Source organism: Onychomys torridus, chromosome 2 (assembly GCF_903995425.1).
Source record: "Onychomys torridus chromosome 2, mOncTor1.1, whole genome shotgun sequence".
NCBI classification, from domain to species: Eukaryota; Metazoa; Chordata; class Mammalia; order Rodentia; family Cricetidae; genus Onychomys; species Onychomys torridus.
In genome coordinates this window covers 79,795,231-79,817,085 of record NC_050444.1, presented here as the reverse complement: position 1 = coordinate 79,817,085, position 21,855 = coordinate 79,795,231, and the positions used below count along the sequence as shown (strand labels likewise).

The 21,855-nt window shown below is 44.1% G+C and overlaps 1 protein-coding gene across 1 annotated transcript in view; it reads left to right on the top strand.

Annotated features, from left to right (window-relative positions):
* The window catches only part of Susd1 (sushi domain containing 1), a 126,651-nt gene that overhangs the window by 78,642 nt on the left and 26,154 nt on the right, over positions 1 to 21,855 (top strand). Inside the window, exons 11-12 of the mRNA XM_036179627.1 lie at positions 12,422 to 12,513; positions 13,869 to 14,055. Of these exons, the coding sequence (XP_036035520.1) occupies positions 12,422 to 12,513; positions 13,869 to 14,055 (279 nt within the window). The remainder of the gene's footprint in view (positions 1 to 12,421; positions 12,514 to 13,868; positions 14,056 to 21,855) is intronic.

The following is a 21,855-nucleotide window of genomic DNA, read 5'->3' as shown; positions in this document are numbered from 1 at the left end:
AACCAGACTGTCTAAATTCAAATCTCAGATCTGCTGGATTTGAATAAGTTACTTAACCTGCTTGTACCTTAGTTACCCTAGCTGTGACTGTGGGAGTGATGTACTTACGTGGTGGATTTGTGATGAGCACTTGAATGGGTTAATTCACATGGACAACCAGTCTGTATGTGACAAACTGTGTCTGTGGAATGTTAAGCATCGCTTAATTTTATCTAATGATATTTGTTATATGCCCCTTTATATTTCTGTTACACTTACATAATAAGTGACTCCTCTCCTAAGTAAAATTAAGATCGTGTATTAATTTCTGTTGCTGTTGCCATGATAAAACAGTCTGACAAAAGTGATTTAAGGGAGGAAGGGTTTAATCTGGCTCCAGTAGAGGGAACAGTCCACCATGGTGAGAAGTCAAAGCAGTGGAGACTTGGAGCAGCTGGGCCCATCCCACCACAGTCCATCGGCAGAGGGTGGTGAACGCAGGTTGCTGCCAGTCTGTCCACTTTCTCCACGTTATACAATGCAGGGACCCCACACATAGAGTGGTCCTGTCTGTAGCTGAGATGGTCTTCCCCTACCAGCTAACCTAATCAACAGTCCCTCAGGCTGGTCTCTGGGCCCGTTCCTGTTGGGTTGACAATATGAGCGTTAGCCCTCACCAGGGAGAAAGCAAGTCTTCTAGCACTTCCGGTCCACCGGGCTAATGTCAGCTGCTTGAGGGCCTCCTCATTGCTGATGGCTTCATTTAAATGACCAAGATTGCCTGCCACTCTCCTCCTCGCTGGGAGCACAAAGGTGACAGCATCCCACCCCTCCCTGACCCCAGAGCTCCCAGATTAATAAGGACCACCGACAAAGATCTACAATTCAGTGTATAAAGTGTTGTCTCTAAGTTTATGGGGTTCTGCTGAGTGGAAGGGGGAATGCCTGAGTTCCCCAGACTCGCTCTCTCTCCCACAGTGTGAAAGAAAGCAAAGTTCCAAAGAGCCTGCTGGACTGGGAGCCAGGTCTTCCTTTCTGTGAGACAGTCTTGCATGTCTGGTTTTTCAGCTCCATTCTTCTAGATTAGATTGACCCAGTGGGTGGGGAAAGGGAGGATGGAGGAGTGGTCAGGGACTGGAGGTTTGTATGAGCAACATGCACAGTGTTTCCAGGAGCGGACGGTGAATGGCATCTTTCTTTTTTCTTTCTTTTTTTTTTTTTGTCCTTGTGGTATTCTTTTTTTTTTTTTTTTTTTAAGATTTATTTATTTATTATGTATGCAGCATGTATGACTGCAGGCCAGAAGAGGGCACCAGATCTCATCACAGGTGGTTGTGAGCCACCATGTGGTTGCTGGGAATTGAACTCAGGACCTCTGGAAGAACAGCCAGTGGTCTTAACCTCTGAGCCATCTCTGCAGCCCTGTAGTATTCTTATAGGCATACTTTCTTACTAGTTCATGTAAAGGTGTGCTAATTTATTAACTTGCATATTATTGAAGGATATTGAATTTTCTCCCTTCAGGAAACACTTCTATTAATATGCAAGTGTGTAGTATGTCTTACTGATTTGAAGATCTTCATTTTCACATTTTGATATCTATGAATTCTTAGAGTTGTCTTACAGTCAGGTGTCTATCTGCTGTGAACTTGTCTTTGCCCATGGACACCTCAAATTGGTCCTAACTTAGTGGCTGTTTACAGTATCATTTAATGTATTTAGTTACAGATATTAGTGATGCTTGTGTCTTGAGTTTCATTGCTATTTTAGAAATGTTTTTTATTTATTTATTATTATTATTACTATTATTATATTTGTGTTTTAATTTTACACATCAGCCATGGGTTCCCCCTGTCCTCCCCCCTCCCGCCCCCATCCCCACCTTCCTCCCCATCCCCTCCCCTCCATTCCCTTTTTTTTTTTTTTGAAGTGGTTTGACACAGAGATAAAACATACTACATACAGAAGACCATGAGAACCACAGCAAGGTGTGACATCAAGTATCAGCATCAGAATGTCTGTCAGGGGCTCACAGGAGAAGCTGGAAATGTGGAGTGCACTTTAAAGAAATACTGGGCTGGGAATATAGCTCCATCATAGAGTGGTTGCATGCTTCACAGAAGACCCTGGGTTCCATCCTCAGTAACACATGCATGCACGCACACACACATGCACGCACACACACATGCACACATGCACATACACACAGAAGAAAGGCTAGAGGGAGAAAGGAAGGGAGGAAGGGAGGAAGGGAGGAAGGGAGGAAGGAAGGAAGGAAGGAAGGAAGGAAGGAAGGAAGGAAGGAAGGAATGATGTTAGGAAGGGCCCCTCACTAAAACTCTAGATAGTATGCATAAGGATCTCACATGATCTGGGGCCATGTCGATGGCTCAGTGGGTAAGAGTGCTTGCTGTGTGTGCTGGCTAGTTTTATGTCAACTTGACATGAACTAGAGTCATCAGAGAGGAGGGGCCTCCACAAGATGGGTCTATAGACAGACAAGCGTGTGGGCATTTTCTTAACTAGTGATTGATGGGGGAGGGCCCAGCCCATTGTGGGTAGGGCCACCCCTGGGCAGGTGGTCTCTGTTCTATAAGAAAGCAGGCTGAGCAAGCCATGGGGAACAAGCCAGTAAGCAGCACCCCTCCATGGCCTCTGCATCAGCTCTTGGCTCCAGGTTCCTGCCGTGTTTGCGATCCTGTCCTGACTTCCTTTGATGAAGAGCAGTGATCTAGAAGTGTAAGACAAATAAACCCTTTCTCCTACATTAGTCAGGGTTCTCTAGAGTAGCAGGACTTATAGAATGAGTGTGTGTGTGTGTGTGTGTGTGTGTGTGTGTAAATGTGGGGTTTATTAGAACCACCTAAAGTCTGTGGTCCAACTAATCCAACAATGGCAGGCTATGAATCCCAAAGAAGTAGGCTCTAATGCCAGGGAAGGAATGGACTTGCCAGCAAGGCGAGAGCAAGCCAGCAAAGAGCAAAAGCTTCCTTCTTCCAGGGCCTTACATAGGCTTCCTGCAGAAGGTGTGGCCCAGATTAGAGGTGTGTCTTCCCACCTCATGATCTTAATTAAAGACTTGTGTCTTCCTGCCTTAAGACCCAGATCAAAGTGTGTCTTCCTACCTCAAAGGTCCAGACTAGAGGTGGATTCACCTACTTCAAACTAGCAAAAGTCTCTCACGGGTGTGCCCTCCTTTTCTTGATTGTAGTTTGTAGTTAGAGTTTTCCTGCCTGGCCCAGTCAGGACAAATCTCTCTTACCCGCCAGGCCCACAGTCGCTCAGAGCCAACCAAGAAAGCACACAGAAACTTACATTGTTTAGAAACTGTATGGCTGTGGCAGGCTGCTTGTTATCTACTTCTCTCTTAAATTAACCCATTTCTGTTAGTCTATACTTTGCCACATGGCTTGTGGCTTACCGGTGTCTTTACATGTTGCTTTTCATGGCAGCGGCTGGCGGTGTCTCTCCCCAGTCTTCTACTTCCCAGAATTCTCTTCTCTCTTGTCCCGCCTATACTTCCTGCCTGGCCACTGGCCAATCAGAACTTTATTTACACAGAGCGATATCCACAGCACTTCCCCTTTTCTTTTTTTTTAAGGAAGGTTTTAACTTTTACATAGTACAATTACATATAACAAAACAATTATCAAGCAAGAATTATAGTTACATTATTAAAGAAGATATCCTATCTATCTTATATTTGTGAGTCTAAAGTTTTATATCTAACTTATCTTGTATCATAACTGAGGAAATTATAACTATCTAGTCTTCAACCACATCAAAGACCTCAGAAGGATATAATATTACCTGAGAACCAGGAGAAGGATGTAAGCATTTTTCAGGAGCCTTATAAGAGTAGACAGAGACAGCTGGCAGCCTGGACAGTCACCTAATGTTCCTTTGTAGAGTTGGGGCATTTGTCTTCAGCCTATAGGGCTAGAGTCTCTCGATCACTTCTCTCAGTGTCCTGTAGAATGTCTGGCAGTTTCCTCTGTGAATCAGGAACCTGAAGGACCATTTTGTCAAGCAAAGTTTAGTAGTCATCTTTCTATGGGTCCTTCATGTCTAGTTGATTAAGCAGTCCAGGCAAGAACAGTTTCTTGCCCAAATGGCTATTTTTGCAAAGGTGAAGATAAGATATGAAGTGTCTTTAATGCCCATCCTCCTCTCTGAAGTAAATTGGTGCTGCCAGGAGCAGACATGTCTCACTGTCCAGAAAGTCTAAATTTTAAAAGTATTTTAAATGCCATATTCTGTAGGTCTTTGAAGTATTTGAAGATTACCTATCGATCAGAAATATCTCTATGTATACCTAGAAGACTTAACTAACATGGCTATGAGTATGATTATCATAGATGACTAATTATTAATCTATTTTTAATTATCCATTTCAATTTAAAATGAGCTATACAAACACAATACCTTAAACACGAGTAGAAATATATACATAGTATAACAAAATTAACTTTAAGTTTATATCAATAGACTAAAGTCTATACCAATGTAAAACATTTTAAACAAGTTGTTGCTCTTTAGAAGTAAGTTCCTTAATCTACCCTTTTGTCCTATTATATCTATATCCTATCCCCTTTTTTTCTTTAGAAAGAGATCGCATTTATAATCAACCCGATTTAAATAAAAATATTGGTTTTTCTCTGCCCCACACCAGAGGGCTCTTCTGATTTGGGACACAAGAATCTCTTAACCTTTACTTTTAACAATACGTCTGGGTTTAGAGAAGGAGTGAGCCAATTCCATCTCCAAAGCCAGCTTGATAATTTTGGGAATGTGAGCGTAGTTTTTCTTACTACTTTCTGCTGGAGGGGGGTGCTGTACCTTATGGGGACACAAAGAAAATTTTAGGATTATGGAGTAGTCCATTAGGGTGAACCTCTGAGCCAGTTGTCTTGGAACCATTCTGGATGTCGGATCATCTGGGCCATGGTGTCATTGGAGACCTTTCAGGGGGTCTTGGCTGATCAAACCTGATGTATCTTAATCTGGAACAAATCCACAGCCTCTGGCTTTCTGTGGAAACAAAAGCAGAGACTCTTTTCCAAAGCAACATATCCTTATATCCAAATTTTGAAGTCAAGGTACCTTTAAAATTTACATATTTGTTTAACTCAACAGCTTTTATGATCAAATCTTTTTCTGTGGTTAAAAATCCCAAAGACAAGACAAACCAGATTCTCTGTGTAATATCCACCTTTGTAAGACTGAAACGCCCCTGTGGCTGCTGGCTCCGCCCACCTCAGCTTCCCAACATGGCGGTGGTACAGTTTACCACCAGCTCTGGGTCTGGAGCCATGTGTACCATCAACTCTCAGAAGCAGTTCTATCAAAGCAGCACATAGCTCAGAAACTTTTTTTTTTTTTTAATTAGCAAAGGCTAAATCCACCACACAGCAGAGTAAAGTGCCGCTTATAGATTCCTCATTCCCGCCACACTGCAGGTCAGTCACACACGCCAGGAACCCGCCACAGTAGCTCAAACAGGCAGGCTGCCACTAACTTGAGAAAGACAACTAGGAAGCTGTTTTTAGCTCCGTTTTAGAATCTTTTTTCTCAGGTTTTAGGTGGAAATTCTTGCCAACACGTTGGGTGCCATTTGTAGTTAGAGTTTTCCTGCCTGGCCCAGTCAGGACAAATCTCTCTTACCCGCCAGGCCCACAGTCGCTCAGAGCCAACCAAGAAAGCACACAGAAACTTACATTGTTTAGAAATTGTATGGCTGTGGCAGGCTGCTTGTTATCTACTTCTTCTATCTTAAATTAACCCATTTCTGTTAGTCTATACTTTGCCACATGGCTTGTGGCTTACCGGTGTCTTTACATGTTGTTTTTCATGGAGGCGGCTGGCGGTGTCTCCCTCCAACCTTCTACTTCCCAGAATTCTCTTCTCTCTTGTCCCACCTATACTTCCTGCCTGGCCACTGGCCAATCAGAACTTTATTTACACAGAGCGATATCCACAGCAGTAGTTCTTTCCAGATGTAGACAAGCTGACAACCGAGAAGAGCCATCACACTCCCCGACTTGCTTTTTGGTTATGGTGTTCCACTGTAGCAGTAGAAGCCCTGACTAGGACACTGTGTGTATTCGCTGCTTTGCTGTTGCTGCGCCAAAACACCATAGCCAAGGCAGCTGTGGAAGAGAGAGTTTATTTGGACGATGGCTCCAGAGGGATAAGAGTCTATCACTGTGGGGAGGCATAGCAGTAAGCTGCAGGCGTGGTAGCTGGAGAAGGAAGCTAAAAGCTTATATCTTCAAAAGCAAGCTGGAAGCAGGGAGAGCAAACTAGAATTGGCATGCTGCTGCTGCCCTACCTGAACCTTTCGAAACAGCACACACCACCAACAGGGAACCAATGGGAGATAGTCTCTTCAGACTGCTACACTGTGCAAGTGTGAGGACCAGAGTTCAAGTCTGCAGAACCCATGTAAACAGCCAGCATACTCCTGTGTGTGCTCATAGTGGGGGCTGGCGCCAAGACAGGAGCATCACTGGGGCTTGTTGGCTGCCAGCGTAGGTATGGGCTCAGTGAGAGATACTTTGTCAGGAGAATATGGTGGAAACTGATAGAGCAAGACACCTGAAGTCCTCCTCTGGCCTCCACACACATAGGTACACCCTTCACTTTCACCCAATACAGACACTGGTACTGCAATTAAACAGTGAGAAATCTTAGATAGCAAATATGAAACATTTTTGTTTATAACATGATACAAATTTAGTGTTTACATGGGTCTGAAAAAGCTCTTTCAAGCAGCATTTTTAGTAAGATAAGAAAACAATAATGATTGTTCATTGGGTGGAAGTTTTTTTTTTTTTAGTAATATACATGATACTGGTGTCTCATAAAAGAACGTTATCTTAAATTTTATGAGATATGGCTGATGTTTGCATACATAGTGGGCCCCATAGCTCTGTAAAATTGAGTCTCACCTCAATTTTAAATCAACTTTACAGAGATCATGCCAGTTATACACATACTAACGGTAAATGAAAGCTTGCTAGGAAAACGTTTTTACTGACATCGTATATGACCATTCTTAGTGTTTGAGAGTCCAGTAAATAACAACTGCTGTCATTTGGTGCTGGGGACTGAGCCTGGAACCTTGCATATGGCTGGGCAGTTGCTCTCTGATGCTGAGCCACACTCCCGCCCCTTCCTTTATCTTAATTGGGAACTTTGTTGTCACTGAAAGGCCTGTTGGACTTTCCTGGGAGTTGCCTTTCCTCTTTTCTCCCATCTTCATGCTGTTGCCCTGTTTAGTGTTCCAGCTGTCAGGCTGTGGTAGATACTTTGGTCTGTCACCAAACACCTGCACTGAATGGCTTAAGGGAGGAAAGGGTTTTTTTTTTTTTTGCTTATGGTTCCAGAAGTTTCTGTTCCTCCTGGTGGAGAGGGCATGACAGAGCAGCAGCCACCATGTTGGATGTTGTGGTGGAGGCGATTGGACTAGAGCAGAGAACAGGTGGAAGGCAGGCCAGGCTACAGTTTACACAGATCCGTCCCTTGTGGCCTACTTCAGCAGTTGGTTTTTGGTTGGTTGCTTGGTGGTTTTTTCAAGACAGGGTTTCTCTGTGTAGCCCTGGCTGTCCTGGAACTCATTCTGTAGACCAGGCTGCAGAGATTCACCTGCCTCTGCCTCTTGAGTGCTGGGATTAAAGGACTGCATCTCCATGCCCAGTCAGCCAGTTTTTAAGAGCTTGGTAGCAATCCCAATATCACCAACAATTGGAGGATTACTGTTCAGAGTATCAGCCTGTGGGAGTCATTTCAGATTCAAACTTTAGGGTACCCACTTTTTGCTCAACCCATTGCCACCATTGTTTGTTACTTACCTTTCAAACTTGGTGATTATATCTTTTGCCACACAGAAAAGTTAACTTCCTTTAGTTAAATTTTTTTTAAATTAATATTTAGGGACTGGAGAGATAGCTCAGTGCTTAAGAACCCTTGACTAGTGTTTCAGAAGACCCAGGTTTGGTACCCAGCACTCATATGGTGGCTCACAACCATCTGTAACTCCAGTCCCAGGGGATCCAGCACCCTCTTCTAACCTCCACCAACACCAGGCACTTATGCACACAAACATACATGCAGGCAGCATACATATACAAGAAAAATAATTTTAAAATTAGTTTTTTGTTTTCTTAGTATGCTTTCTTACCTTAGGATTATAGAACTATTCTTTTATATATTTTATAATATATTTTAAATTCAAATTTTGCTCCATTTGAGAACATCTTTTTCTGATTATATCGAGGTAGAAATCTACTATTGTTTAGCCACTGATTTGAAGTACTGTTTTCTCATCTATAAGATCCCCTGAGTGGATAGGCCTACTGATTGATTCTGTCCTTTCCATTGATTAGTTTATTCCTTTACTAACAATAAAATAATTACTCCAGCATTCTGATCATGACTGATACCACTCCTAGAGGGGCAAAACCTCCCACAAAACCCACAAAGATTGCTCTTTAAAGGGCAAAGGGTACCCTTTTTAAAGTATGAAGCACAGAAAACCAGTAAATAGAACACATCTATGGTAGATAAGTGAATTAGGAAAAATATCTATCAAAGAAAGATCTCTTGCTGGGACCATCACAAAGAACGTGGAGAGATAATGCTGTGTTTTTTGTTTAAGACTTTATTTTATTTGTGGGTTGGGTGGGGATTTAGCTCAGTGGTAGTGCGCTTGCCTAGCAAGGGCAAGGCCCTGGGTTCGATCCTCAGCTCAAAAAAAAAAAAAAGACTTATTTTATTTGTAATTATGTGTATGTATATGGGTGTGTGCGTGTGAATGCAGTGCCCTCAGAGGCCAGAGAGGTTGTTGGATTTCCCCTGTGTCTGGAGTTACAGGCTGTTGTGAGCTGCCTGACCCAGGTGCTAGATGTTCAGCCCCTTATAGATTTATTGTGTCTGGTCATGTCCCCCCATTTTGCTTTTTCTCATTAATCTCCCCAAAGAAATTGAGCAGTGATCATTTTCTCACTGTTGAGTGTGCCAAGCTGGCTTCTGCTGGTTCCATTTCGTCCTGTGGTTTTCCTCCATCATTTCGTTCATGACATTTCTCTATGCATTGTTTTCTTTTATATCCTTTACCAGCTTTTTATGTTTCTCCCTCCTCTTCCTCTCCCTCTGCTTCTATGTTTTTGTTTTTCGAGACAGATTTTCTCTGTGTAGCTCTGGCTGGCCTCGAACTCAGAGTGCAGGGATTAAAAAGGCCTGTGCTACCACACCTGGCTGACTTCTTTTGATATTTCTGTTAGATTTCTCTTAGGCTACTTGGAGTTGTTATCTCTTCAGTCGGGTCTTTTCAGTTTTGTATTTTGTTATTTGGACTGGTTTCCTGCTGGTTTGCTATATCACTGAGAACCCAGTGTCTTAAAATGGCACAGGTCGACTGTCACAGTCACAGAGGTCAGACACTGCAGCCGGTGTGTGAACAGGCCATGTGCCTTTAAGGGTCCAAAGGGAAATCCCATCTCCTTACTCCTAGAGTTTAGAGTCTGCTTATGTGTCGACTCTGGCTTGTGGTCCCACCTCCGTCACTTTGCTCTCTGTGTGCAGCATTCTGTCACTCACAGGGTCTCCCTGCATAGTCCATGCTGCTCTGCCTCAGCCTTGAAGTGCAGGGATTCCAAGAGAATGCCGCCTACCCCTCCACCTCCTCTTCCTTCTTTTCATCTTCCCCTCCCCCTTCGCCCCTTTCCTTCCTTCTGGAGTGATGTGTTCGTGCACGCCTGTGCATGCCCATACACGTGGAGGTCAGAGGTCATCATCAAGTGTCTTCCTCAGTCACTCTCCACCTTTGTTTTTGACAAGGAGTCTCTTACTGAACTGGAGCTCACTAATTCAGCTGGACTGGCTAAATGAGCCACAGGGATCCACCCATCTCCTCCCCACGCCGCCCACCCAGGGATGAGGTTACAGATGCACTCACCTGACCTTTATGTGGGTGCTGGGGATCCAGACTCAGACTCTCATGTCTTTACAGAAAACACTACTGACTGAACTCTGCCCCACCCCCAGCTTTATATCCCGGTTCCTTAATTCTAATCTTGTTTTATAACGATCCTGGTTGTTCCACTGAGCCTATCCGGATAATCCAGGCTAATCTCCCCATCTCAATCACCCCTTGTAGGTCATAGGGCCATTATCTCAGGAGCTGAGATTGCACATCCGAGGGCATCACCCAAACAATCATGCTTTTCTTGTACATGGAAAGAAAATGGCTTGCTACCGCTTTATGTGTCTGAGTGCACTTTGCCAAGATCCCGCCATCTTGTCTTGTTTGTCTATTGTCTTCAGGCTGTTGGTATGCTCTTCATCTCCTGAGACTTCCCGGCAGTTGCGCCCCTTTCCCGACTTCATTTTGGCATTTGTACCTCATTGTTTTCTTGTTTCTTGTCAAGAATGTCCTGACTAATACCAAATAATAGCCTGGAGACCAGACATCCTTGTATTGTTGGTAATTTTACAAGAAATTGCTTAATTATTTTTACCACTGAGCATGGTAAATTCTAATAAACATGATTACGCTAAAGGGCTTCTGAGAAGTTGAGTCCTTGTAAACCAGGATTTTAAGTCAGGAATATATTTAAATGTGGTAGCCATTATGAATATGAAAGTAACCATGCAGTCTCTTTTGCTCAACTAATAGCTTTTCCAATCATGAGTGTGTATTCTGGGAATACATTTTTCTTGGTCATGATTTTTTTTGTGTGTGTATGAACTACTACCCACTTCTATGTGCTGATATGTACATACACTTTTACTCAAAAATAAACAATAAAAAGACTGGGTGTGATGGTATGCACCTTTAATCCCAGTCGTTAGAAGGCAGAGGCAGGTGGGTCTCTATGAGTTTCAGCCCAGCCTGGTCTACAGAGTGAGCCCTATCTCAAAACAGTTAAACTAAAATCTTGCATGTGTGAGTCTTTTGCACCTGCACGTATGTATGTGTGCCATGTGTGTGACCAGTGTGCACGGAGGTCAGAAGAGTATTGGATCTCCTGGGACAGGAGTCACAGATGTTTGTGAGCTGCCCTATGGACGCTGGCCCCTGAATCCAGGTCCTCTGCAGGAGCAGCGAGCCCTCTTACCTGCCGAGCAGTCCGTCTCTCCAGCCCCATTTGCTGTTTTGTATTCTGTGTGTATTAGCCAGTGAGTTTGGTACAGACTGTTTAGTGTTTGGCTTGCCATCCCCTGTACAGCTTAGGCATTGTGAATCATCTAGTTACACCGAGTGAACTGGAAACCATTCTCCTTTTTGTGTGATCTCAAACTGGTGGGTAATATTGTTCATGCTGGCATTTTTTGACTGGGCATGTAGTTCAGTAGTAGGATGCTAGCATATGTGAGGTCCCAGGTTGAACCCTAGTCCCACAAAAACAAAACAGAATAAGCAATAGCATTATAATAGCATTAAATATTATTTGCAATTTGAAGTGTCCAGAGACTTAGGTCTCTTGGGTCATTGCTCCTACCCTCTTCTACCCATCTTTCAGTCACCGAGCAGTGGGGTTGTATCCCCCAGACCCCAGGTACTTCCTTCCTTGATGTCTTGCAGCTGAAGTGAGCTTGAGACTTATGGAGCAAGTTTTCTCATTGTAAACATGCTCAGCCCACACAGGAGGGTCACATCTACCAACTCAGCTTCATTCATAGAAACCTGTTGGGTTGGAGGTTTGCTCAGGATAGTCCTGCTTCCCATGGGACTTCCCTTTTAGGTGCGTTGGGAGTTGTCTTTTAATCGTGGTCACTGAAGTGTTCCTATGACATGCCTAGCATTTCAGCTATGTTATTTCCAGAATAGGGAATAGTTGTAGTCACCTTTGGTCTCAGGGTTGGCAGTAAGTAAGGTGGTCTGGTAGCTGGGCATTTGTAACAAATTGTTTAAGATCGTGTTTTGGCATTTAGATCCATGAGCATGAAAATGAGCAGATTTCGAGAACATGATGTGGAAATACAAGTCAGGGGAACCTCACTTTTTCACAAAAAGCTGGGCTGCGTGAGATGGCAGTTTTCAGTTCCTCAGAGAGCGATTCTCCTACTGAAATGTTCCCTTTAGTGCAGAATTTCAAACAGATGCCCATTCTGTCCGAATGATTTCCAAAGCCCAGGGTAGTGAGTTCTGTCTTAAACCTAATAAACCAAGGGGGTTGACAGTGACTAGCCTAAATATTTTAAGAGGGATTTTCTGACTGGGTGTCTTTGCTTCTTAAATCCTCACCAGGACTCATTTACTTACACACGGACGTGGTGTTTCTTGAAAACTGCTGCCACTGACTTCTGAATCAAAATACTGCTGAATTCATACTATGTAAATGCTTTCCAAGGAAAATATTTCAATGAAAAGTTAGTGGTTTTGCGGGGTTTTTCCCCCATACAGTATAAATTCAGTTCTTTTTTTTCCCCTCTGCAGCAAAACAGACCATCACTAATATTTCAATATATAATGAAACCTGCCTGAGATGGAGAAGCCTGAAGTCAGCCAATGTGGAAGAGATGTATTTAGTAAGTTTCTAAAATTCACCATACTTGCAGATATGTGTACTACGTGGAAGCTTAAACCTATCTAGGGGCTGTTGAGATGGCTCAGCAGTTAAGAGATGGCCCAGCTGCGCTTTCAGAGAACCCAAGTTCAGTTCCCAACACCCTCATGGCAGGTCCTAATCATCTACAACTCCATTTCCAGAAAACTCACTAACCTTTTCTGACCTCTGCGGGCACCAGGCATGCACACGTACATATGCATACGTGTAGATAAAACACTCATACATATCAAATAAAAATAAAGAAATCTAAAAAGAAATTTTAGATCTTCAAGACTAAACAATACGTTTGTGGCTGCCGTTGGCAGCAGATGTCGTGAAGATGTCTGAGTAAGAAGCATTGACAGCCACTTCCGATGTTTGTCTGCAGGCAGACTCCTTGGGAGTGGTAAGAAATCATGGAGGTTTCTTGAGTTGTATATCCTGGTGCAGAGTCAATAACTCAGACAGAGTCTCTGGTTATCTTTGAGCACACTGGTGTCTGTGCAGAGCCCAGGGTCTATGTGTGCTGCCCAGACAGTCAAAGGCACTCTCTGAAGCTGGATGATAACTGAGTAGTGAAAGGTGGTCATGGGAAGAAAAAGGTCTCCAGTTTCAGCTACTGGGATGTCCCGAAAAGGAGCTCCCTATTCAGGCTGTGCCTGGTTAGATTCCTGATTTTCTCTCCAGGAAAATGTTCTTTGGCCATGCTTCTGTGGTTTTGCCGCAGGCTTCCACACTGTCTGTACAAGGATGAAAAAGAGCAAGCTGCCTGTGTAGGGCCTCTGAGCTTTGCTCTTTCATCTTATTTTTGAGACAGTTTTACTGTGTCTCCTAGGATGGCCTTTGTAGACCAGCATGGCATAAACTACTCAAGAGTGTCTGCTGCTCCTGTAGCAGCCTGGAGTTGGGTTCCCAGTACCCACACCCGGCAGCTCACACCTCCTATGATCCCTACTCCAGGGCATTCAGTGCCCTCTTTTGGCCTCTGTGGACACCTGAACAGAGGCACACCCACCCACTCCCCACACACATAAGTAAAATATAAAAATATAAATAAATCAAGCCTCCCTAGGGTTGCAATTCCAGCTAGCAACCATAACGATCAGTTTGTGTACTTTCACTATAAAATATATGTATTATCCTCATGGTATTGTAATCACAATATGTGTAGTGTTGAAAATGTACTGTTAGCTTATTGTTGCATTTACTTCTTGAAAAAAAAAATACTCTAAAGGAGGGAGGGACGAAGAAGGGAGTGGGGAGAAAACTGGTGTAGGTCTCGAGGCATTCAGAACCTTCAAGCCGATGATTCACTCTGTGAATTTTATCTTTCAGTTCCACATTTGGGGCCAGAGATGGTCTCAGAAGGCGTTTGCTCTGGAAATAGTCTTTAATACCAGTAGCAGCAGCCAGGCCCCTGAGATATGCCTGGACCTGCATCCAGGCACCAACTACAATATCAGCCTGCAGGCTTTGTCTTCAGCTCTTCCTGTGGTCATCCACCTAACAACCCAGATAGCAGGTAAAGCTTCAGTAGCAGCATGTGAGTCCATGAAGTTGCCACAGAGCTGTTGGTAGCCCAGATAAGGAATACTGTTGCTTTCTGTCATGATAAATAAAGCTTGAAAGAGAGGGAGGAAGGATGTGGGATCGGAAAGGGGTCTGAAGAGGCTGACGGCTGTGCCTGCACTGTTTAATTATCTGAAACAAAATGTCAATTAAATTGAAATTGTATAAGCCTGTGAGTTAAGTCCCTTCTGGATGTTTGAAACATTTAAAACGTTTCAGCCAGGCATGGAGCTTCATGCCTGCAGTCATAGCATTTGGGAGGTAGAGACAAAGAGTCAGGAGTTCATAGCATGTTCAGCCTGGGCTGAACCCCCAAATAAACCAAACAGCAGCAGCAGCAGCAACAACAACAACAACCAACAAGTATAAGACGTTTCATACCTGAAAAGATTTCTTGTCACTGTTTTCTAGTGACACATTAAACTGGTGTTCTAGTTGTACTGAAATGGCTCAGGGGTCATATTGCTCACTGTACAAGCATGGCGGGCGCGGGGGTGGGTGGGTGGGGGGGGAGGACACGTCACTCCCATAGAATGTCAGGCATGTAATTCAGTGCTGGAGTCAGGCAGGCAGATTCCAAGGCTCGCTGATCAGGTAGCTAACTGAATCGGTGAGCTCCAGATTCAGTGATAAACCTTGTCTCCAAAACTAAGGTGATGGTTCCACTGTACATGCCGCTAAGCCCAAGCCTGGCATTTGTCCCCGTAGCCCACATGGTGGAAGGACAGAGACAGTCCCATGAGTTGCCCTGTGACTTGCACACACACAGTGAATGTGTCAATAGACTGGCATTCTGGAGCATCTGCTAACTTATCCCTGCTGTCTTCAAGTCTTTGAGCCCTGACCCCTGACCTCCAGCCCAAATGTCGCTTCTTGCTTTTTTTGTCTCAATGAGAAATTAAAGATGCTGAGGTGGAGACTCATTTGTCACCCCTTCCTTCTATATATATTGCCTTCCCTCGTGTGGTCCCTGCTCCTAGCTAAAGCTGCCATCCCTTCCAGTGTGCGCTCGATCCCATCCCTTCTTGCCAATGTCCATCCAATGCAGAATGATTCCTAACGCTGCCAAGCCCATTGCAATGTCTTGTTTAACACTGAGCCCATGCCCCCACCCCCAGCTACTTCACCTTCTTCAGCCTCCCATCATACTTTCTGTGTAGCCCAAGCTGGCTTCAATCAGGTGGTCCTCCTGCCTCAGCCTTCCAAGGGTTAGGGTTACAGGCATGCACCACCACGCCTGGCTTGTGTAGCCATTTTCCTGCTTTCACTCATGGCTGCTACTCTCCACCACAAACCTTAGCTTTCACCATACTTTTAAAAGGACCACTCAGCAGCTACGGCGTCAGTAAGAATATGACAGTACTTGCTCAAAGGTCTCCAGCGAGTTCTAAAGCTGGACCAGAATCCAAATTGTTTTAGTGTAGAGCATGTATGCCAACCCTGGACCACCTCCTTTACCTCAACTCCTCCTCGTCTCCTTCCTCATCAGGAGCTAGCTCGCTCCCTCTCTTTTGCCTTCTTGCTTTTTCTTAAATAGGTAAGAATTGTCCTTGCTCCAAGCTTTTCCTTTGGCATGATCTCTCTGTGATTTCCCATGAGCACTCAGGTGTGATTGGCACCACCTTGTCTTACTCTGCTCTCCATTGCTACAACTGACCGCAGATTGGGTGATTTACAAAGAATGGTTTCCTTCAGTCCACGCTTCTGGATGTTGTAAAGTGTGGACTGGAGGACAGCATCTGGCCAGAGGTGGTGAGAGTCTTCTTGCTGGGCCATGGCCTGGCAGAGGGTATCACATGGTGAGGTGGAGAAAGCAGAACCAGACAGATGGGTTTTATTCAGACCAACTCTCCCGATAACCTGTGAATCCATAAATGGACTAACCCACCGTAGTAAGGACAAGGCCCTCACGACTCCATCACCTCCCGAAAGTCCTGCTTCTCAAATACTGTGGGCTAATGTGTGGGCTTTTGGCACATGATATCTGGGGACATATTCATTTTTTAAAAATTTTTAATTTTTAATTTTAATTTTTTGGTTTTTAGAGACAGAGTTTCTCTGTGTTAACAGTCCTGGCTGTCTTGGAACTTGCTTTGTAGACTAGGCTGGCCTCGAACTCACAAAGATCCACCTGCCTCTGCCTCCCAAGTGCTGGGATTAATGGTGTGCGCCACACGGCCCCGCTGGGACATATTTAAATCATAACACCCTTAGAGGGCTTCACCTGACTATCCTTCAAAAACGCCCTTCTCACTCTATACCCTGTTACTTTCTTTCGAAGATCTCTTTACTTATGTATATGAGTGTTTTGTCTGTGTGTACATCTGCACCCCAGAAGAGGCTATCAGATCTCTTGGGACTACAGTTGTAGACGATTATGAGCCACCATGTGGTTGCTGGGAATTGAACGCAGCACCTCTGGAAGAGCAGCCAGTGCTCCTAACCCCTGAGCCATCTCTCCAGCCCATACCCTGTTACTTTCTATCACCCACCCTCATTGAATTTCTTCATAGAACTTGTTTTTTTTTTTTTATCTTAAAAATTGTTTTCTTATCTTTCTCTCCATCTAAAAAAGGAGTTTTTTAAAGCAATTTTTTCCTTTGTTTCTATATTTAATTCCTCAACAAATACTAATGACACTTAGCCCAATTAAATCCATATTTGTCAAATAATGGCCAGAGGGTAATTGATGCTGAGGAGTTAGATTATAAAATCTAATTTCAGGAGAAATTCTGAGTATTTTGTTCTGGAGACAAGTGATGCTCAGTTGAATGTTTGTAGAGCAGAACAGCTGTTCTGTGTCCTGTTCTCTGGCCCTTGTCATACTTGGGGAGGTCTTACTGCTTTAAAAATATTTCAGTTACACTTTGATATTTTTATTTTCTGTGTGTGGAGCCAGGAGGGTGCTGGCCATGGGATATATGTGTAAGTCACAGAACAACTTGCTATAGGTATTTTGTCACTATTTATGTATTTTTACTTTGTTTTGAGGCTAAATGTCATTCAAGTGTCCTGTGTCTGTGCTCACGGCCGCCAGGGGACACTGTTGAGCTGTTCAAGTTCACTGGGGCGGTGTAGCCAGTTTTAGAGCATTGAGATCATGGCTGTTATAGGACCTTGCTTTTAGACTTGGCAGTTTGTTTGTTTGTTTTTTTAAGCATGAAAATTCAAATTGGTAAGACTTTATTAAAGAGTCTTTAGGGAAGAAAAAAAAAAAAAAACCCTTCCATCCCATGGAAGTGAGGGAAAAGAGAACCCCGTATGCTGATGTGAAAGGATCCTCCAGATGTGTGTGTGGCATTGTTTCAGCAAAGCCAGGAACTTTCAAATGTTACCAGAAATGTTAGGTTAAGGATTTGGGTCTGGAAAACAGAGAGGATGCCTTCCCAGAAGAGAAGCGGGTGGAATTTCCCTTCGGTGAGCCTCCCATTAAACTAAATCTTACTGATGGGAACAATGAAAACAAGAACTTGAAATATATTGCTGAGCTCAGAGGAGATGAAGAGGAGTGTAGAGACAGAGACAGGAGAAGGCAGGAGAGCGGGTGCTGGCTGGGGGGTGGGAAGAGGGGATAAGGGAGGTTTCAGGCTCCTGGCTCCTGTGCTGCCCAAGGAGGCGGCCCGTTCTTCAGAACAGGCTCATTCATGCCCCTCTTTGGGGGAGAACAAACAAGCTTTCATCTTTGATGTAGACCCCAAGGAGGCAGAAGGAAGGGCTCTCGCATAGCTTTGTACTGTTTTCTTGTTGAGTCTGAAAGCTTATAAGCACCACATTTTTCTTTTCGTAGAGACAAGACAGGAAACCAGAGAAGGCTAAAGTGGAGGTGGTGGATCCCAGGGGCGGGAACGGGGGTGGAGGAGTATACTTGTGGATGTGATGATAAAGGCCAGTTGTTCCATGTAACATGGCTGTTGTTTGAAGTTGGTTGTTTCTTCTGGAACCCAGAAAGCTGGAGGAGACAAGGGGGAAGGATGGAAAGGTGGACGTCATTTATTCCCAATTTAGTTACCAATGCTGGGAACTCACATGGGTAACTTCCTGTCTCTACTTGCCTTCGTGGTAAGCAAAAGAGAAGATGCTCTTACAGATGTGGAGGCAGATAGCCAGGACTTCCCGTTCTCTCTGCCCCTGCCTCTGGAACTCCTTTTCTTATCACTGAGTGACATCACTGAGGAGCGTCACACAGGACCAGTTCTCCTGAGTTTTTCTACTGCAGACTTCTGTTCCATTTTGGGTGACCGGTTTTGTACCCTGTGTCCCAGCTGGTTCCAGGGCACCTCAGTGATCTTGACACCAGGGTATCTGGTGTCAGGGGGAGCTAAAGTTGCATTAGAGGTCTGGATAAGGATTGGCTTTCATTCATCTGTTTTCCTAAAAAGTCTTTGATAAATGTAAGCTGTTTGATTCCTGGAGACACGGTCTTGGGTCAGGCCAGAATCTCCCATGCTTCTGCAGCTCATGGCCTTCTCCAATTTCCTGAAATATTCCAGCTACTTTCTATCACAGATCTCCAAAGTAAATGGCTCAGTGGACATGGGCCACTCTCCACTCTACTCACTAAAACCACTCCATTCCCATTAGTCTTCATTGAGACCAGATGATCCCCCGTGGAAGGAAATGGGCTACTTGGGTCAATTCCTTGCATAAATTTTAACCATATAAAATGTGTATGAGGCTGGGAGTGGTGGCACATGCCCTTAGTCCAGCACTTGGGATGCAGAGGCAGGCGGATCTCTGAGTTGGAGGCCAGCCTGGTCTACAAAGCAAGTTCCAAGACAGCTAGGGCTACACAGAAAAACCCTATCTCATAAAAACAAAACAAACAAGCAAAAAAAAAAAAAAAAAAAAAAAAAAGCATGGGAAGGTTTCCTTAGATCAGAAACCTAAAAGCCAGACTTGCTGTGGGTGTGACAGATATGGTAGAAAGACCATGCTGAAACCCAACACTTGAATTCAGGCAATATTTATTCATTGGTTTTGTATAAATACCTATGCAAAATGCTGAGGGGGATATAGTGGGGCAGTCCTCTCAGCTCTGTGGGTGGGGCAGGCTTGTCTGACCTTGTATTGATGTCTTATGTGGACATTCCCATTTCTTTGTTTCTGGGAGCTTCTGTTGAGCACATCTTGGTTGCATGGAGCCATGCCTGAAGTTTAGCAAAGAGGTGACTTCATTTTTTTTTCCTACACTTGTTCTAGAAATCGCAGGAAGGCAGCCTTATACCGAGTTCTCAGGCAGTAGAATTGTGTTTTGATTTAATCCCGTGTGCTCATACCATAAAATTGGGACCTTTGGTTACTTTTGGTACAGGTAAAATTTCCTTTTTAAAAAAACTCAGTCATTAGTTTTAGATGAAAAAAATCTTAATACATTTGCATTTATAGCATTTCCTTTTATTGATTTAGTGATTTGCTTATTTTAGCAGTATTAATCTTTAGATCTATACTATACATTTCCTACATCAAGATAATTTATTATTTTCATGTTTTTTCTTTTTCTTTTTTTTTTTTTTTTTTGAGACAAGGTTTTTCTGTGTAGCCTTGTGCCTTTCCTGGATCTCACTCTGTAGCCCAGGCTGGCCCAGAACTCACAGAGATCCACCTGGCTCTGCCTCCTGAGTGCTGGGATTAAAGGCATGCACCACCGCTGCCCGGCTCTTTTCATTATTTTTGACATTTAGACATTTTAACATGTGTATAGTATATGTATGGGTGAATGTGCATATGTATATGTGCATGTGTGTGTGTGTGTGTGTGTGTGTACATATCTGTGAGTATGGAGGCAAGAAGTTGTGCATCTTTATTGTACTCCACATACATACATACATACATACATACATACATACATACATACATTAATTAATTAATTGTGTTTAGGAAGAACCTTGAACTCTGCATTGTGACTAGACTGGCTAGCCACTGAGTCCCAGAGATCCTCTTATCTCATCCACTTTTCCCAACCTCTAGCATTGAGGTTATAGATACACTGCCACACGGCGTTTACATGGATGACGTCGGGGATCCATACTCAGACCCTCAAACAATGGGGAAAGATTCCTATCCACTGAGCATCTCTCTAGTCAAACAGATACTTGAAAACTTCATATAACAAATTCTACTCATGTCTTAAAGTTTCATCCTCCAATGATACCAAAAAACAGATGTCCTCCATCTCTGAAATGTAGGGTAATTTTTATTCTCTAGTATTTTCTTAACTTGGCAGTGATCTGGGCTCATTTAGACTGTTCTGACTTAAGACATGAAGCTGAATCTACATGGGAATTTTCTTCTCAACACCTAAGCCACCTCTCACTTGCCTTTTGAAACTGTCTGAAGTATGGTCTCAGCTTGTTGGATTGTGGTTTTCCTGGATCGCATGCTCTTCCCTGTACTGTTTCTGTTTGTAATTTTGTCTTTACTTTTCTCTGGATTCTTCAAGGTTTTCTCGCATGATAACCCCAGATATCCTTTAGTGGTTTGCTTCTAGTAGAGGATTGAAGTTACTGGAGCTTCTGAATGGTATGGAAAGCCTGCCTCTGGCCCTGCTTCTGTATCACATACCCAGGGCGAAGGACTGCATTTCCTACCCCAGATAGGACTGTTTTGTTTTGCTTTGCTGAGTTTGATGTAGTTTAGATCAGTAAGAAGGACCATGGAAAGGAGAGCAGATTTGCCCAGGACAGCAACTTTGGAACTGAACAACAATACTGGGTAACAGAGCAAGAAGTCAGGGTTTCTTCACCTCGAAATGGGGCAAGAATCAGCACGCTGCGGTTCAAGCTTCTACATTTCTTAAGAAGTGTAGTGTGTGGAACAGATCAAGTCGGGAAGGCCTTGTTCTAGCAAGCCGGAAAGCTACCTGGAAATCATGTGCTGATTGGCTGCCAGATGCCAGTGGCACCTTTGAAACTGCAAGCCACATCCTACATTAGGTGCTCAGAACACACCTGAGACAGCCTTCCTGCTGTTCCCCTAGACCTGCCTTCTCCAAGGCGAGTGAGCTTAGTTCTGCTGCTCTCAAGGGTGGAAAGAAACTGGATGCATTGAAAGGGTAGTCAGGCGATAAACTGAAGTAGGATTATCTATCTTGGAGGAGAACAGAGGAGCACCTGAGAAGAGCATGAGAAAGGCTGAGCAATAAACATGATCAGTTTCTCCCGTCGCGTTGAATCACAGGCATTGAGAGAGAGAGAAGGGACAGCGATCTTACTACAGAGCACCATCAGCGTGATGATGGCACGCAGGCCTGAGGGCGGGGTATCAGATGAAGGGCTTGTTGTCTGGCCTCAGCTGCTGCTTTCTCCTCCATTACGTTTGCAGCGGTCTTTCTCAGATGTATCAAGCCCTCTCTCTCTCTGGATTCCTCTTGAAAGGAAGACAGGCCCTCAGCAAAAGTGTTTTGTGAAGCCTTACCTGTAAGCAGGGCCTGTTTCCGGTGAGTCCCCTTCCTGGGGCTCTTGGCAGTGAGGATGTGACCTGGGTCACAGTGATTTCAGAAGCACCTCTAGGTTTGGTGTGGATTTCTGGCTTCCTTCCTGACAGCTCCGCACATATGTGAGGCTCAGCACTAGACACATGAGCTACTTCAAAATGTTCTCCAAGCTCTGGTGAGTGGCATCATGGGTGACTCAGTGGCTGTCGTAGCAGCCCATGTTCCTCCATTCTCTGTCTTCCATGATGTCCTACCTCTCTTCAGACTGGAAGCATTTCTTACCGAGACAACTGGCTTTTGCCCTTTTCCAGTTCACCCTCT